Raw genomic sequence first — 17,629 nt, forward strand, 5'->3', positions numbered from 1 at the left:
AGAAACAAACGCAAATGCAGCTACTTTGCTATTATTCTGGCAGCACTGTTTAAAGTGACTGTAAGTTAGCCGTAGTCGGCTAGCTAGCAAGAAAGGACTATATCTTGTGCAAGGATGAAATAGTATGAATAAATTCATCAAAATAATGTTTTTAATGATAATATAAAAGTGATAATTCCCTCGGAGTCGGTGTTTGGGGATGTATTGGCACAGTTTGCCAGCCCTCAACTTCATCTCGGGCCTATCAACACCTGTGCCAGTATATCCTCCAAGCACTGGCTTCGAGGGCATTATCACTTAAGTGATCTTTAGTTACCTCAGAGAGTTAGGACATCTGTGAGTAGTGAGCTGCTGGTGCCATTACAGCCAGGGGCATGCCTCTGACTCTCAGTACTGTTTCATCTAGCCTAAGGGACAGTATGACAACACTCTTCACCAAATTAACTATTCTCCTCTATTACAATGACATGGGGTGCCAGTCAGATGAGGCTGGTGAGAGGAGGATAATGGCTGGAATGGAGTGAAGGTAATGGTATCAAACATGGAAACCATGTTTTTGAGAGAGAGAGAGAGAGAGAGAGAGAGAGAGAGAGAGAGTCACACAGAGAGAGTCACACAGAGAGAGTCACACAGAGAGTCACATAGAGAGGCACAGAGAGAGTCACACAGAGAGAGTCACACAGAGAGTCACACAGAGAGAGGCACACAGAGAGAGGCATACAGATACAGGAAAAAGTCCAAAAGACCTCACATTTCAAAAACAGCCTCCTCTGCTCATCCTTGAAGTGTGCAGGGTTAGAGTCAGTGCGTCAAGTTTAAGATTTAACCAGTCAGTGCCGGGTCAGAGCCAGGGGTTGGGGGTCACAGCTGTTGATCCTTTCTTGTAGTGGACACGCGCAGGGTTAATGAAGCCTGTTGATTGTGACTGAGGAGACATACACTAATGGCCCTGCAGCTGTAACCCCGAACCCCTGGCTCCAACCTCTGACCTTTGAACTTTGTTCTATTCCTTTCTTGTCCACTAAACTCCCGACGCAGCCTTCTCTGCTGCTCCACTCCCATAGGCTTTGATTAACAATTGGGTTTCCCCAACCTGACAGACAGGTGGCAGGGGGCATGTGTCAGCCCAGTACCCAGACTGGGAGTCTCTGAGCTGAGCCTGCAATGGTTTGGAGTCTCCCAGTGTTACGGGTCAGGAGTGGATTCACCTTGGAGCCCCTTTCTCCCCCCCTTTCCACCCTCTCCCTCCACTCTCAGCACCCCGGTCCCAGACTGTCCTGACAAGGCAAGTCAAGGAGGAGAGCAAACTAAGAACCCCTTTTACCCCCTTTCACTCACCTCTCCTCCCCAACCCTCTCACTTCTCCCCCTCCTCCTGCCACCCAGCCCCTCAGCCCCATTCTGTCCTGACAGAGGGCTAGTCCAGACCAACCCAAGTTAGTTCCAGCATCCATCCCCCTACTATGCTGCTCTGTCAGGGGCTGAGGGGATCAGAAAACAGAAATAGGACCTGCTGGTGTGGATTGTAGGGTGTGGATTGTAGGGTGTGGATTGTAGGGTGTGGATTGTAGGGTGTAGATTGTAGGGCGTGGGGTGTGGATTGTAGGGTGTAGATTGTAGGGCGTAGATTGTAGGGCGTGGGGTGTGGATTGTAGGGTGTAGATTGTAGGGCGTGGGGTGTGGATTATAGGGTGTGGATTGTAGGGCGTGGGGTGTGGATTGTAGGGTGTGGATTGTAGGGCGTGGGGTGTGGATTATAGGGTGTAGATTGTAGGGTGTAGATTGTAGGGCGTGGGGTGTGGATTGTAGGGTGTAGATTGTAGGGCGTGGGGTGTGGATTGTAGGGTGTAGATTGTAGGGCATGGGGTGTGGATTGTAGGGTGTAGATTGTAGGGCGTGGGGTGTGGATTGTAGGGTGTAGATTGTAGGCCGTGGGGTGTGGATTATAGGGTGTAGATTGTAGGGCGTGGGGTGTGGATTATAGGGTGTAGATTGTAGGGCGTGGGGTGTGGATTGTAGGGTGTAGATTGTAGGGCGTGGGGTGTGGATTATAGGGTGTAGATTGTAGGGCGTGGGGTGTGGATTGTAGGGTGTAGATTGTAGGGCGTGGGGTGTGGATTGTAGGGTGTGGATTGTAGGGCGTGGGGTGTGGATTATAGGGTGTAGATTGTAGGGCGTGGGGTGTGGATTATAGGGTGTAGATTGTAGGGCGTGGGGTGTGGATTGTAGGGTGTAGATTGTAGGGCGTGGGGTGTGGATTGTAGGGTGTAGATTGTAGGGCATGGGGTGTGGATTGTAGGGTGTAGATTGTAGGGCGTGGGGTGTGGATTATAGGGTGTAGATTGTAGGGTGTAGATTGTAGGGTGTAGATTGTAGGGCGTGGGGTGTGGATTGTAGGGTGTAGATTGTAGGGCATGGGGTGTGGATTGTAGGGTGTAGATTGTAGGGCGTGGGGTGTGGATTATAGGGTGTAGATTGTAGGGCGTGGGGTGTGGATTGTAGGGTGTAGATTGTAGGGCGTGGGGTGTGGATTATAGGGTGTAGATTGTAGGGCGTGGGGTGTGGATTATAGGGTGTAGATTGTAGGGCGTGGGTTGTGGATTATAGGGTGTAGATTGTAGGGCGTGGGGTGTGGATCGACAAGGTGAAGCAAAGAACATACCACAACTCTCTGGAACAAGGGTTAGGCAGCCAGGAAGGAAAATACTAACAGTATATGTCAATACAGTATAAATACAGTGTTATAAAATAATGTATTTATGAATGAGTCTCTTGTTACAGTAAATTCTAATTATATATCTCGGTAGATGTAGATGTAATAGCTGAGAGTCTGCTGCTAAGAGTTTGATAGGACTTTATACCTTCATCTACATTTCTGTACACATGCCCCTGTACTGTAGATCCAAGGTTTCATACAATGTTCTCACCAGTGAAATCACACACCTTGAAAAAATACTAAATTATGGCATAGCGCTTCTAGGTTCTATTTACCGAAACTAATCCTTCCTGAGTAGCCCCATATTATGGTTTCACTATGGTAGTGTTACGTGGGGTGGAGCAGGTGAACCCAAGTGCAGACTCAAACGAGGAGACAGGGATAAGGTAACCAAGGTATTTATTGAAACCGGGGGGAAATGGGGTGCAGGCCAGGGGGAGCTCTGGCGGGTAGCAGGGAACCAGGAACTGAGGCTACGGCTTAGGCAAGGGAAGTAGGGGCAGGGTAAGCAGGTCCGGAGCGGAATCCAAGGGAGCAGTAGAGCAGGGGTCCAAGGCTGGGAAGCAGGACTTACGAGACGAGGGACTGGAGACAGGGACCAGAGTCAGAGTGGACAGAACTGTAGCGGAGATAAGAGCAGTGTCAGGCTAGGGAAAACAGGCACCACAGGATAGGTATTTTCATTATTAAACATAAAATGAACTACACAGAGGGAAAAGTACACTGCATTCAGCACCATGGACAGAACTCTTGTTAACGGGTATGCACAAAAAACACAAGAAAGAGAGAGAGCTCAATATTACATTTAAACTATTCAATCAGTGTGAGGAGTGAAGTCTCTGATGGGCATTGACTAGAGCAGTGAAGTCAGGTATAGTTTCTGATGTCACTATGCGCAGGATTACTGAGAGGTGAGAGTCAGTAAGAGATAATCTGTGCCTTGACTTGTTATATTTCATCACTGAAAATGTCTGTTCACATACATAGGTTGACCCAAACAGTGCAAACATCTTCTGAGCATGACTCTTTATCTTTGGAAAGTTTTGTCGTCGAGAGATGCATAGAACCTTGTCAGTGACATTGTTTTGAATAGTTATCCAATCACTGCATCAGACTGAAGATCGATAAGCTCAAGTTGCAGGTCAGTGAGAGCGTTATCCACATTGAAGGTGAAAGGAGAGGAAACCAACAGCATGTCATTTTCTAACTCTTTGAAATCCTCAAAACGACAAGAAAACTCACAGTTCAAAGCACACAGCAGCGATGTATACTTCTCCCGCTGGTCATCTGATAGGGAACAGACTAGCAGTGTCAGAAGGTCATCTGATAGGGAACAGACTAGTAGTGTCAGAAGGTCATCTGATAGGGAACAGACTAGCAGTGTCAGAAGGTCATCTGATAGGGAACAGACTAGTAGTGTCAGAAGGTCATCTGATAGGGAACAGACTAGTAGTGTCAGAAGGTCATCTGATAGGGAACAGACTAGTAGTGTCAGAAGGTCATCTGATAGGGAACAGACTAGTAGTGTCAGAAGGTCATCTGATAGGGAACAGACTAGTAGTGTCAGAAGGTCATCTGATAGGGAACAGACTAGTAGTGTCAGAAGGTCATCTGATAGGGAACAGACTAGTAGTGTCAGAAGGTCATCTGATAGGGAACAGACTAGTAGTGTCAGAAGGTCATCTGATAGGGAACAGACTAGTAGTGTCAGAAGGTCATCTGATAGGGAACAGACTAGTAGTGTCAGAAGGTGGGTGAGATTGTTGGCTTCTACTTGGCGGGTCAGGAGGAGTAATTTTCCCTTGAAGGCTTTGACAAGGCTGTACATCTGATGTGCTAAAAGGCCCTTCCTTGTAGTTTGTAATTCAGTTCATTCATGATGTCCACGGTGAATGCAAAATCAGCCAACCATTCTTTATCTTGCAGTTGAGAGAAATCATCATTTTCCTTTCATTTGCAAAAACTCATCAATCTCCGACTTCAGGTCCCAGATCCTTTTAAGCGCCTTCTCCAAACTCAGCCATCACGTTTGTGTGGTAGAGGAGATCTGCATGACCCAACTCTGTCTCTTCCAACAGTGAGACAAACTGCCTGTGGTTTAGATTTTGCTCTTATGAAGTTTACCACTTTAGTGACTGTATCCACAACATGGCTCATTTTCAGAAGACATTTACAGAGTACCTCCTGTTGAATAATGCAATGCAGGAAAATAATTTCTGATCTGGGTTCAGCTCTGCTACTTGATCTTGTGTCCTTTTCAAAAGGTCAACGTTTTTTCCTGTCAAGTTTGGGCACAGTCACACTGGATAACTTTTCAAAACTCAGTCCCAGCTTTGCCACACACTTAGTAACCACCTCCAATAAATCTTTCCCCCTGGTTGTGCTCTTCATTGACTGCACTGAAGCAAGCTCCTCTGTCATTTCAAAGTCTGGGGTTTTGCCTCGTCAGAACATCAACAACTGCTCCGTGTCACGTGCATCACTGCTCTCATCCAGGTACAAGGAGAAATAGGTGAAATCCTTTACCTCGTCGAATCAAGTTCACGGGCCATGTTGAATCAGGTTCGCGGGCCATATTGAATCAGGTTCGCGGGCCATATTGAATCAGGTTCGCGGGCCATATTGAATCAGGTTCGCGGGCCATGTTGAATCAGGTTCGCGGGCCATGTTGAATCAGGTTCGCGGGCCATATTGAATCAGGTTCGCGGGCCATGTTGAATCAGATTCGCGGGCCATGTTGAATCAGGTTCGCGGGCCATATTGAATCAGGTTCGCGGGCCATATTGAATCAGGTTCGCGGGCCATATTGAATCAGGTTCGCGGGCCATATTGAATCAGGTTCGCGGGCCATATTGAATCAGGTTCGCGGACCATATTGAATCAGGTCCCCCGGGTCGGCCTTTGCCCAGGCCTGGTGTAGATGAAGGGGAGGAGACAGGTTAAACAAGGATTTTTAAGCCTTGAGATAATTGAGACATGGATTGTGTATGTGTGCCATTCAGAGAGTAAATGGGCAAAACAAAAGATTGAAGTACCTTTGAACGGGGGGTACCAGGTGCCAGACGCAGCGGTTTGTGTCGAGAACTGCAACGCTGCTGGGTTTTTCACACTTTTCTGTGTGTATCAAGAATGGTCCACCACCTAAAAGACATCCAGCGAACTTGACCTCTGTGGGAGGCATTGGAGTCAACATGAGCCAGTGTCCCTGTAGAACACTTTCCACACTTTGTAGAGTCCAAGACCCAACGTATTGAGGTTATTCTGAGGGCAAAATGAGGGTGGGGGTGTGCAACGTGTTCTTTGGGAGGGTGCACCGTGTTCCTCGAAGAATATAATCAGCTGTTGAAGCATGTGCATCTGAGGGAGAGAGAGGAGGAGATGTGTGTAAATCTCAGGTGTGACTGTCCCATAACTAATTCCTCTTCCGGTTAGTTAAGGAAGTCTGACACATATAGGGCCTGAGAAAACATTGTGTGTGTGTGAGACACAGGACCTGACAAAACAGTCACAACCCTTTGTCTACAATGTGAGTTGTAGACAAACTGTTAGCCATGATGGATGGCGTTGTCACTCGTGGTCTGGCTTGGGGAAGGGAAGGGATCTCAGAGAGGGATGTTTGGGAGGCCTGCTCTCACAAGCTCTTTGCTGACTAAATGTCTCACTTCTCCACACACACACACACACACACACACACACACACACACACACACACACACACACACACACACACACACACCTCGAATGAGCAGGAAAGAGACAGCTTTAAAGACAGTCTGACAGTTGATTGAGAAGATCATATCCTGAAACAAGTTGAGATACTGTACATGGATGTGTCGGCAGTGTTTTACTCCCATGTAACCCCATGTTCCCCTGTTCTCTCTTCAGCACATCAACAACGACCACATCCATGGGGAGAAGAAAGAGTTTGTGTGCCGTTGGGATGAGTGCTCGAGAGAACAGAAGCCCTTCAAAGCTCAGTACATGCTGGTGGTCCACATGAGGAGACACACTGGGGAGAAGCCACACAAATGCACAGTAAGAACAACTCCCAACTAGCACCTGGGCATGTACACATTATTTCAATAAGCCCAGAGCCTTCTATTATAGGTCATGGATAAGCCACTCACATAACTATCTCTCCTTGTATTAAGCACATTTCTGCACAAGTCCTACCTTTAGATAGGGTTATGCTTTGCACCCTATAATAACTATTGACCGTAACTTTACTGTATTTCTTCACTCCAAGCCTATTTCTCACCAGTAGTGATCCTTCCTCTCCATCTAGATGAGTTTTCCGGGAATTCCTAAGGGCTTCATCTGTAGCATGCAGTCCACTCATGATGATCACATTCAGAGTGTAGCTTCCTCAGCTTCAAAGCTCATTGATGAGGCCTTGTGAGTCCAGTCCATTAAAATACTTCAGACTAGAGACTTCACAAGGCTGATTGACAGGAGGGAAGGATATTAGTTATTAAAGTGTAAAGAGTTTAGTTTTAAATCCCACATGCATCTCATTCACCCCCAGCTATCTCCCTCTCTAGCAAGTCTTGTGTTTTTGAAGGGAGGATCTTAGGTCTTTTATGTCCACTTTTGAGCGAATATAGTTTGATCCCATCTCACACAAACTGTCAATTACCCACAGTGCCCAGCACAGTATGTCGCTCTGAAGGAATACCAAATCAATGCATAGCCTATTGTAGCATACCAAAGCTAAACACAGACCAGCTTTGATGCTTTGTTTCAACAAAGCTGTCCATGGTCTCTTACTTAGCTTAAATACGTGTAGTAGTAATTTTTCTCTAAGAGCAAATACTTTTGTGTGATACGTGTAAGAGTCTCTGAGTCTAACTTACCTTTGTCTCCCTCCCTCTCTTTAGTTTGAAGGTTGCTGTAAGGCCTACTCTCGCCTGGAGAACCTGAAGACCCACCTGAGGTCCCACACAGGGGAGAAGCCGTACGTCTGTGAACATGAGGGCTGCAACAAAGCCTTCTCAAACGCCTCAGACAGAGCCAAGCACCAGAACCGCACACACTCCAATGAGGTAAGGCTCTTATAGACAATCACCTCAAAGACATACTTTGAGCGACATCAGTATATACCCACTGCCATTGTTTTTATATATTGCATTTTCAGAAGACAATGAAAGAAATCAGTAATCAACATAAGCATGATAAGGTAATAAGACATAATTTTAAATGATTTTTCCCAGAAACCCTACATCTGTAAGATCCCTGGGTGCACTAAACGCTACACAGACCCCAGCTCTCTCAGGAAGCATGTGAAGACGGTTCACGGACCAGAGGCCCACGTCACCAAGAAACAACGTGGCGATGTGCCTCCCAGGGGTCCTCCCAAGGGAAATGGAGAGAATGAGGCAAATGCCAAACAGAGTGATAGAGGGATAGATGGAAAGATGGAGGCCAACAGCATTACTAGAGGAGTGGAGGACTGCCTGCAGGTCAAGTCAATCAAGACCGAGAACTCAATGGTAAGACTGGGTGTGACATTCCAATGTGTCATCACCACTAATTATTTAACAAAGCATTGACTTTGACTATTGTCCAAATCCTCTCAACTACTAACTACTTAAACTATCAATGCAAATCCTATCAGTACCATTCATACATATTCTATGTTATTTGAGTCTTGTGACTCAAATGCAGGCATTTCACCATCTATCCCATCACCTTTCACGCTAACTGTGATGGACAATTGACCTGCTGATGGTCTACCCTTCTCCTAATCCAACTCACCTCTCTGGTCACTACTTGAATGTGCTTCTCTTTCTTTAACACTTTCCCTAACGGACAGGCATCTCTGAGGTAAGCACCACCACTTTTTCTCTTTCATTTCAATGCTTTCTAACTCTGCATGTCAATTTTGCATCTGTACATTTGAAATTGCACTACTCTGTTCCTTTATGTATGAAAGAATAGAGGATTACACCAAGCACTTTCCAAGCGCTTCTGGTTTTAAAAGTCTATACTGTACTGTCTACAGTTTGATGTTTTTGCATGAGTTTATTCGGTTATATTCCTCTGTGGCCTACGTGATCTGACGGTAATGTCCTGTCGGGCCATGATAAAAGTCATTATCAAATTAATATTCAAAGAACGGGACTGTTCAGCATGTGTGTGGAACAAATAGTGTCAGCGATCAAGCTGTGATCAAGACTCTTTCTAGTTCAGTCTGTGTCAGAATTCATCACTATCCACACTTGACTGTGATTAGACTCACAGTATCCCTCCATCGCTCCACAATATACTTGTTTCCTTTGTAAATGAATCCAACACATCTATGATAAATAAGATTATGAAACTATAGCTATGCTACATCATTTATTTAATTTGTGGTTTGGCAAAGAGTTTAAATACTTGATTAATCAGAATTGTGCAACTGTATTCCAGTATTTTATATTTTAACCAATACAGATGTTTTTTTCTCAATATCAAATCATTTCTGGGTAACAATTAAGTACCTTACTGTGATCCTTTTCAATTAAAATGGTCAAAAAGAAACAAAAATAGGTTCTTAGCAAATAGCAATTTCTCAAGCAATAATTTTGCTAGGACTGTCTGGGAGTGGTCTGTGTGGGGAGGGGAAACTGAACACTAGCTGTTATTGGCAGAGAGGTTTGTAACTCTTTCTTATTGGTCTAATAACAAATGTACTACCTGGTGATGTCACAAGGCAAGCCAAAACTCCATCCCACCAAAACAGGCTGAAATTTCAGGTCTTACACTAAAAGTGCATTAACATATTTTTCACAATTTCACAGTATTATTCTAACCTCATAGTGTGAAAATATATAGAAAACACAGAACAATTCATTAGCATATATATTATTATTATTATTTTTATATTATATTTAGATATTGCAGATAGATTGTAGCTTCCATCAATGTAATTGTCTACATCATTTCCAATCCCCCATATTTATTTTGTAAATATATATATACATACACACCCACATATATATAAATATATATACATAAATGTGTGTATATATATATATATATATATATATATCTTTTAAAATTATATTTTCCTTTATTATTTCCCCCAAACCCTACCACCCCTCCCCTAATTGGAGTAAACTAAGAAACAACAGCACTTAGGCTTCTACATCCAGCTTGTACATACTTTAAGCATATTTTTACAATGACCATGTCCTGAATTGGTCTGACTGTGGTACCCTTTTCACACTAACAAGCCAACCTGAACAAAACCACTCAGTAGAGCTTGGTTTGGCTCAGCTCAGTTCAACTTAGTAATATGAGAAGCCCTTGATAGGCTTGATCTGGTGTCTAACATAAACCATATATCCTGTCCTCCTCTCCAGACGTATCAATCCAGCCCTGGCGGTCACTCGTCATGTAGCAGTGAGCCATCGCCACTTGGCAGTGCCCACAACAATGACAGTGGAGTAGAGATGGCCCTGCACAGCAGGGGAAGCTTTGGGGAGCTGAGTGCACTGGATGACGCTCCCATGGTGGACTCCTCCACCCTCTCCCACGGCAACTCGGCAGGGGTGGGGCTTGGGCTCCGTAAAGGGGGAGGAGTCACCATCAAGCTGGAGAACATCAAGAAGGAGAGGCTGAAGAATGTGAGGGATTCGTGTCCCTGGGCCAACTCTGGTCCACAGATCCGGAACACCAACACCAAGCTGCCTCCTATTCCTGCTGTTGGTAAGAGTTTTATATCGAGTTTTTGATAACTGTTGTTAAGAACTGTTATAATGCTGAAAGTTTAATAAACGATGACAAGGAAGAAAAATATTATCTTGTAAAAAAATTCTTGCTAGGGCTTCCCGAGTGGCACAGCGGTCTAAAGCACTGCATCACAGTGCTTGAGGCATCACTACAGATCCAGAATCGATCCTAGGCTGTGTCGCAGCCGGCCATGACTGGGAGAGCCATGAGGCGACACACAATTGGCACAGGGCCGTCGGGGTTAGGGAAGGGTTTGGCCGGCCGGGATGTCCTTGTCCCATCGCACTCTAGTGACTCCTGTTGTGGGCCAGGCGCATGCACGCTGACATGGTCGCCAGTTGTACGGCGTTTCCTCCGACACATTGGTGCGGCTGGCTTCCGGGTTAAGTGAACAGTGTGTCAAGAAGCAGTGTGTGTTTCAGAGGATGCATGGCTCTCGATCTTCGCCTCTCCCAAGTCCGCATGGGAATTGCAGCAATGGGATAATTGGATATCACAAAATTGGAGAGAAAAAGGGGTACAAACGACTAAATAACAAACTTTATTTTTTTTGCGTTCATCCACAATCGGAGAGATGGAGTTGGGAGGAATTTGTGAAGCAGCCTTAGATACCAGGAAAGGTGTTTTGCCCTATATGTTCTAATGTGGTTCCTCTTGTTGGTTCCTCAGGTTCCCTTCTGGAGAACTCCAATATGATCGCTTCACCCGGGCCATACCCTGGTCAGCGTCTTGGTGACCTGTCATCATGCGAGGCGACCATGCTAAACCAGCTGAATGAGCAGGGCCGCCGGTACAGCAACACCAGCACTGCCAGTTCAGCCTACACCAGCCGCCGCTCCTCGGGCATCTCCCCCTGCTACTCCAGCCGCCGCTCTTCCGAAGCTTCGCAGTTCAGCAACCGCCACAACAACATCAGTTCAGCCGACTCCTACGACCCCATCTCCACAGACCTGTCCCGGAGATCCAGCGAGGCCAGCCAGTGTGGAGGGGGTGGTGGAAACGGCCCTAGTTTGCTCAGCCTCACCCCGGCTCAGCACTACCATCTTAAGGCCAAGTATGCTGCCGCAACCGGGGGAGCTCCACCCACACCTCTGCCCAACATGGAGCGCATGAGCCTCAGTACTAGGATGGCCCTGTACGGGGACCACTCCCAGGAGAGGGAGACCTCCTCCAATTCCAACCTGTTCCAGCCCCCTGCTGGAGCAGTGCCCAGACGCTGCAGCGACATTGGCTACAGTAACCATAGTATGATGCCCCATGAGGTCCCTGGTAACCTGCCACGGCGAGCCAGCGATCCCGTCCGCAGACCTACCTTGGACCCACTGTCCCTGCCCAGGGTCCAGCGCTACAACAGCATGAACAGTATGAACCCCAACTCCATGATGCCTCCTCCCTCTACTGATCGCCGGGGCCTGGCCATGCAGGGCTACACACGATCCGACGGAAGTCTGCACCGCCACCCTTTCACCCCGCGGCCCCCCAGCATCTCAGAGAATGTGGTGATGGAGACCATGGCAGTGGACGGGCTGGACCATGCAGGGGACGAGGACATGGTGCTGCCTGATGATGTCGTACAGTATCTCAGGTCTCAGAACACTGGCGCCGGCCAATCAGCAGGCCCCGTCGACTACACCAACAGCCAATCACACGGCTTCCAGGTCCAAGGGAATATGACCTCCTCCCAGCAGCCCCAGCAGCAGTTCTATGGGCAAAGGAGGATGGCCATGGTGGATACCAACATGCCCCTGTCTGAGTCAGGCCAGGCCCCCCTAACGCTCTACAAGATGAGCCCTGGTTCTGGATCACAGCAACAGCAGTACCCAACCTCACCCCGTATGAACAACAAAAACAACATGCCAGTGCAGTGGAATGAGGTCAGCTCAGGGACTGTGGACGCCACAGGCACCTCAAGACTCACCAAGCAGAACCTCCTCAGAAACAACAACCTGGCAGTGGTTCAGCAGAGACAGAACTGTGGGCCTTTCCAGGGTAGTATGGGTAGTAACAGTCACCAGCAGGTGATGCCTATGAGCCAGAACATGGAGCTACAAGGCTACACTCAAAGAAGCAACGCCCAAAGGATCAACTCTGTCCAACAGCAACAGAGGCAGCCATGCAGCATGAATTATACTGAGCAGATGAGTCCCCAGCAGGGATACGGCCAAGACATTGTCCCCATCCCTAACTCTGGATCTGGGAATGGCAGCCTACGACCCAACTACAACGGCATGGCACTGCCCAATGGCAGAGTAATGGCAACACATAATCCAGATATTCAAAACTACAGATCAAGGACTCAGGTTGAAAGCTATCCCCCTCACATGAATCAGGTTGAGCAGCTGAACTACAGTAGTACGCCTCAGCAGCAAGCCGTCCATACTGGGACCAGAGATGGGATGCAGCCCAGGCTGTCCAGACAACATGTAAGATCCAGCAGTACGATGCAGAACCGTTTCCTTCAGTCTGACTTGAATCACAACACCTCTGAGGCCAGTCCAAAGAAGCCAGGCCGCACCGCAGCACATAACGTGGGACAAAAGGGAAACTCCAACTCTAACGCTCCAATGTTATACACTGGCCAGATACACATGTTTGAGTCCAACAACAACCTGAGTTTCGACTCCCCCATGTCCCCCTGCACACCCCAGGCACTGGTAGGCACTGCCGTTACCATGGTATCCCCAGGGGTCAACCAGGTCACCAGCACCGTGGACTCCTCTGGTGTGGAGCACGCCCAGATTGACTTTGATGCCATGTTGGATGATGGTGACCACTCCAGCCTGATGTCGGGGACCCTCAGCCCCGGGCTCCTCACAAGTCTGTCCCAGAACTCCTCCAGGCTCACCACCCCCCGTAGCTCTGTGACCCTGGCCTCTGTGCCAGCAGGGATCGGTAACATGGCCATCGGCGATATGAACTCCATGTTGACCGCCCTGGCTGAGGAGAGTAAGTTCCTCAACATGATGAGCTAATGCCTTGGCTGCATCGCAATAGTTTTTCTCCCAAAGTGTTCACGTGTTCACTTCCTTTCATGAATTTCAAAGGAAATGATTGGTGAATGGAAACTCCCCCTGGCCCATGCCTACACCAATCCAATGCTTTTACATTTGTGGGGAGTAGTGCACACTTCAGGAGGAAGGAGAGATTATTGGGACGCCCCCCTTGTATATTCAGACCATTTCAAGAAAGCATCAGGAAAATTGTACTATAAAAGCTCTGATTATATGTAACAACACCTTATGGAAATAGTTACTTATCAGGACAATGTCGATCTCCACCGGCCTGTAAAGAGACTTTGCTCATCCAGTTATATGTAATATTTGCTCAAGTACATTTTAAGTAATGTTTATGTTGATAAAGTAAGTGTAGTAAAGACATAAGGGGTATTTGTATCACTGTTTTAAAAAGCCATACTTTGTATCTACGAATAAAAATAGACAAGGGTATAAAAATACATTGGCAAATGTGTCCATTGCTCAGTATTTGTTGATGTTTGTTACCTTTTAAAAAGCAGTGCACTGAAAGCAGTTCACCAAGTGCCTTGATAAAAAGATCAAGTTTGAGTAATATGTGAACTCATAAAACGTACATACATGTAACAATGTTGCCAAGAAAAAATGCGTATGAAAATATTAGAATATCATTTCTCATTACAACCTTCCATCATGTTTATAAATATACTGTAAGGTACGTGGTTTAAATTATGTTGAAGGGACGTAATTATTGCAAGCCGATTACAGTATGATGCCACTATTTAACATTGCGATGCTACATTGTCTTCATCTATCCGTGTATAGAGGAACTTGCAGTGGAACAGGTTCCCTTGCCAAGCTCTTAGAGCCGGTTTCCCGGACAAAGATTAAGCCTAGTGCTGGACTACAACCCATGCTTAGTGGAGATTATCCATTGAAAATTATTTTTAGTCCAGGACTAGGCTGAATCTGTATCTGGGAAACCAGACCCTGGCGTACAGCAGGAGATGGCCCCTTTCAGTCATACTGTATAAAATATCCTCCAAGTGCCCTCTAAAAAATGTCGAACCCTCTATGGACCCTCCTCCTTGTCAGTCTGACTGTATGATTGAAAAGGACAGAGATCTGCCTCAGTGTCAGTCAGTCTGTGAAGATACACACGGATCCCCATGCCTCGCAACGTCTTGGAGGAATCCGATCTCTAAAGGAATATGCAAGTACTCCATGTGTTCTCTGTGGACATGATCACACACTAATTAGTGGATTCATTACCCCTCCCTCTTCCCTGAGTTCTGAGCTAGACATGGACTATATGGAGATTCAAATAAGGAATGTATTACTTTGATTACGAATCATATCAAAGACAATGAGATACCGCAACTCCTAAGTTTTTATTTTGTTTGTTTCCTGGAGTTAAAGTAGCCTTATAGTATGTATAGGTATACTGCTCATTCATTTGGCTATGCTCAGTGTGAGTGTGTGTGTGTGTTGTATATAGCTTTTGTACATTTCAAATACAGTATCCACGTTTTTTCTTTTTTAACCAAAGTCTTGTTTTGTGTCTCCTTTGAAATCACATGGTCTCGTCCCTCTGGGACACATGAAAGCAAAGTGTCGTTATCTAAACTCTTCAGCACCCACCCCAATGAATTCTACACACCATGAAAACCATCCTCATGTCAAATAACTATAGAGCGAGGCAATGTTCCCGCTGTTGCGGAGACGTCGGCTCAACTGGAAATTAACGTGACATTTTATTGCAGATCTTACGTGATACTTCAGCGATACAGATTGATATACTGTACCAGTCAAAAGTTTGGATACACCTACTCATTCAATGTTTTTTCTTTATTTTTTCAAGAACTTTGAAGGTTTCTTCAAGTGCCGTTGCAAAAACCATCAAGGGCTATGATGAAACTGGCTCTCATGAGGACCGCCACAGGAAAGGAAGACCCATAGTTACCTCTGCTGTAGAGGATAAGTTCATTAGAGTTACCAGCCTCAGAAAATGCAGCCCAAATAAATGCTTCACAGAGTTCAAGTAACAGACACATCCCAACATCAACTGTTCAGAGGAGACTGCGTGACTCACTCCTTCATGGTCGAATTGCTGCAAAGAAACCACTACTAAAGAACACCAATAAGAAGAAGAGATTTGCTTGAGCCAAGAAACACGAGCAATGGACATTAGACCTGTGGAAATACATTCTTTGGTCTGATGACACTGGCGTGTCTTTGTGAGACGCAGGGTAAGTGAAAGGATGATCTCCGCATGTGTGGTGAACCATGGAGGAGGAGGTACGATGTTTTGGGGGTGCTTTGCTGGTGACACTGTCTGATTTATTCGGAATTCAAGGCACCCGCATGGCTACCACAGCATTCTGCAGCGATACGCCATCCCATCTGGTTTGCGGTTAGTGGGATTATCATTTGTTTTTCAACAGGACAATGACCCAACACACCTCCAGGCTGTGTAAGGGATATTTGACCAAGGAGAATGATGGAGTGCTGCATCAGATGACCTGGCCTCCACAATCACCCGACCTAAACCCAATTGAGATGGTTTGGGATGAGTTCAACCGCAGAGTGAAGGAAAAGCAGCCAACAAGTGCTCAGCATATGTGGGAACTCCTTCAAAACTGTTGGAAAAACATTCCAGGTGAATCTGGTTGAGAGAATGCCAAGAGTGCAAAGTTGTCATCAAGGCAAAGGCTGGCTACCTTGAAGGCTCTAAAATATATCTTGATTTGTTTAACACTTTCATTGGTTACTACATGATTCCATATGTGTTATTTCATCGTTTTGATGTCCTCACTATTATTCTACAACGTCGAAAATAGTACAAATAAAGAAAAACCCTTGAATGAGTAGATGTGTCCAAACATTTGACTGGTACTGTAAATACATAATTGCAGCTAGCAAAATAACATCTACCTACAGTATATTTGATGTTTAGCTGCAAAGGATGCCTTTTGTTTTGGGGGGTGATTTTATCATAGATTAAGTTGAGGTGGTTAGAAAAATAGGAATAGAAGAAAAGAACATAACAGGTTACTACAGATGTAGGATCTTAATTTGATCACCCTGTTGCAGGACAACTTTCCACTTCTTAAAGTTCAAAAAGGCTTCTGAAGTTTGTAATTTCCACTTTGAAATTTCATACTTGATTTTCCCTTATGAAAAATGTATCAACCCTTACAAAGATGTCCATTAATTATAACCTACATAATAATTCACATTTCCTGTTGCTGCAGGATTATTTTCCTGCTGCAGCAAACTGGCTCAAATTAAGATCCTATATCTGTAGTAAATAATCTAGGGAAAAGTATAGAATTAGGAATTAGAACGTGTTATAGGATCTCTATGGGGAGATGCTTTCTCTTTTATCCCTTCTTTTTCTCTTTCATCCATTACTTCACAATACATATTTACTTCAACAAATGAAGACATCTTTAAATGTGAATCTTCTTAGTTGGGTTGCTCTTTCAGTTTTTTTAAACAGTGTCGGTAAAGGCATAAAATTCAACCTGAAAACCCAGGCTAAAAAGGATTCTTCCAGAAAAACAAAATGCATACATAGCAGTTTCTAAAGTTAGGCATTTTGTCCAAAATGAACAGTGGCAGGCAGGCTCTGAGGAAATGGTTTTCAGGAAAGACATTAAACACACCAGTGGGGAGAGAGAAAGAGGAAGAGAAACAGAAAGAAAGGAAGAGAGCGATAGGGGCAGAGAGGAAGACAGAGATAAGGAGAGCGGAAGAACGAGGGTTGTAAAAAGGATGACGGCGTGGAGAAAGTGTAAAAAGAGGGGGAACAAATGATTTTACTCTGACAGGCAACGGAACTCTGCTGAGGATCCTTTTGATGTGTTTGCCACTGATTTCATTTGCCAGTTGAATTCCTTATTCTCTCAGAGAGAGGATGGAAGAAAAATAGCCTGGGGTAATAAGGGAGCTAAGAGAACAAGAGGTTAGGACGGGAGGCAAGATGAACACTAACGGACAAGGCACTAGCTAATTAGACAAGAACACAAACGAGGTGAGATGTAAGACTCAAAACACTACCATAGAGAGAGAAAGAGAGAGTCCACAGAGATAGTCTGGGCTGGGCTTAGCTTTGCATGCCCCATCTCAAAGCTCAGAGAAAGAGAGAATGAAAGGAGAAAGAGCGAGGTTCAAGACATCACGTTCTAGAATCTACACAGTGTGTTCTCCATGCTGCTTGGTCCCAT

At 45.6% G+C, this 17,629-nt stretch overlaps 1 protein-coding gene across 1 annotated transcript in view; it reads left to right on the forward strand.

Moving 5' to 3' along the window:
* The window catches only part of LOC139380830 (zinc finger protein GLI2-like), a 105,719-nt gene extending 90,771 nt beyond the window's left edge, over positions 1 to 14,948 (forward strand). The window contains exons 11-15 of the mRNA XM_071123920.1: positions 6,601 to 6,750; positions 7,593 to 7,757; positions 7,926 to 8,204; positions 10,059 to 10,404; positions 11,098 to 14,948. Coding sequence (XP_070980021.1) covers positions 6,601 to 6,750; positions 7,593 to 7,757; positions 7,926 to 8,204; positions 10,059 to 10,404; positions 11,098 to 13,400 — 3,243 coding nt within the window. The 3' untranslated portion in view covers positions 13,401 to 14,948. The remainder of the gene's footprint in view (positions 1 to 6,600; positions 6,751 to 7,592; positions 7,758 to 7,925; positions 8,205 to 10,058; positions 10,405 to 11,097) is intronic.
* The last annotated feature ends 2,681 nt before the right edge of the window (positions 14,949 to 17,629 follow it).

Source organism: Oncorhynchus clarkii, chromosome 22 (genome assembly GCF_045791955.1).
Source record: "Oncorhynchus clarkii lewisi isolate Uvic-CL-2024 chromosome 22, UVic_Ocla_1.0, whole genome shotgun sequence".
NCBI classification, from domain to species: domain Eukaryota; kingdom Metazoa; phylum Chordata; class Actinopteri; order Salmoniformes; family Salmonidae; genus Oncorhynchus; species Oncorhynchus clarkii.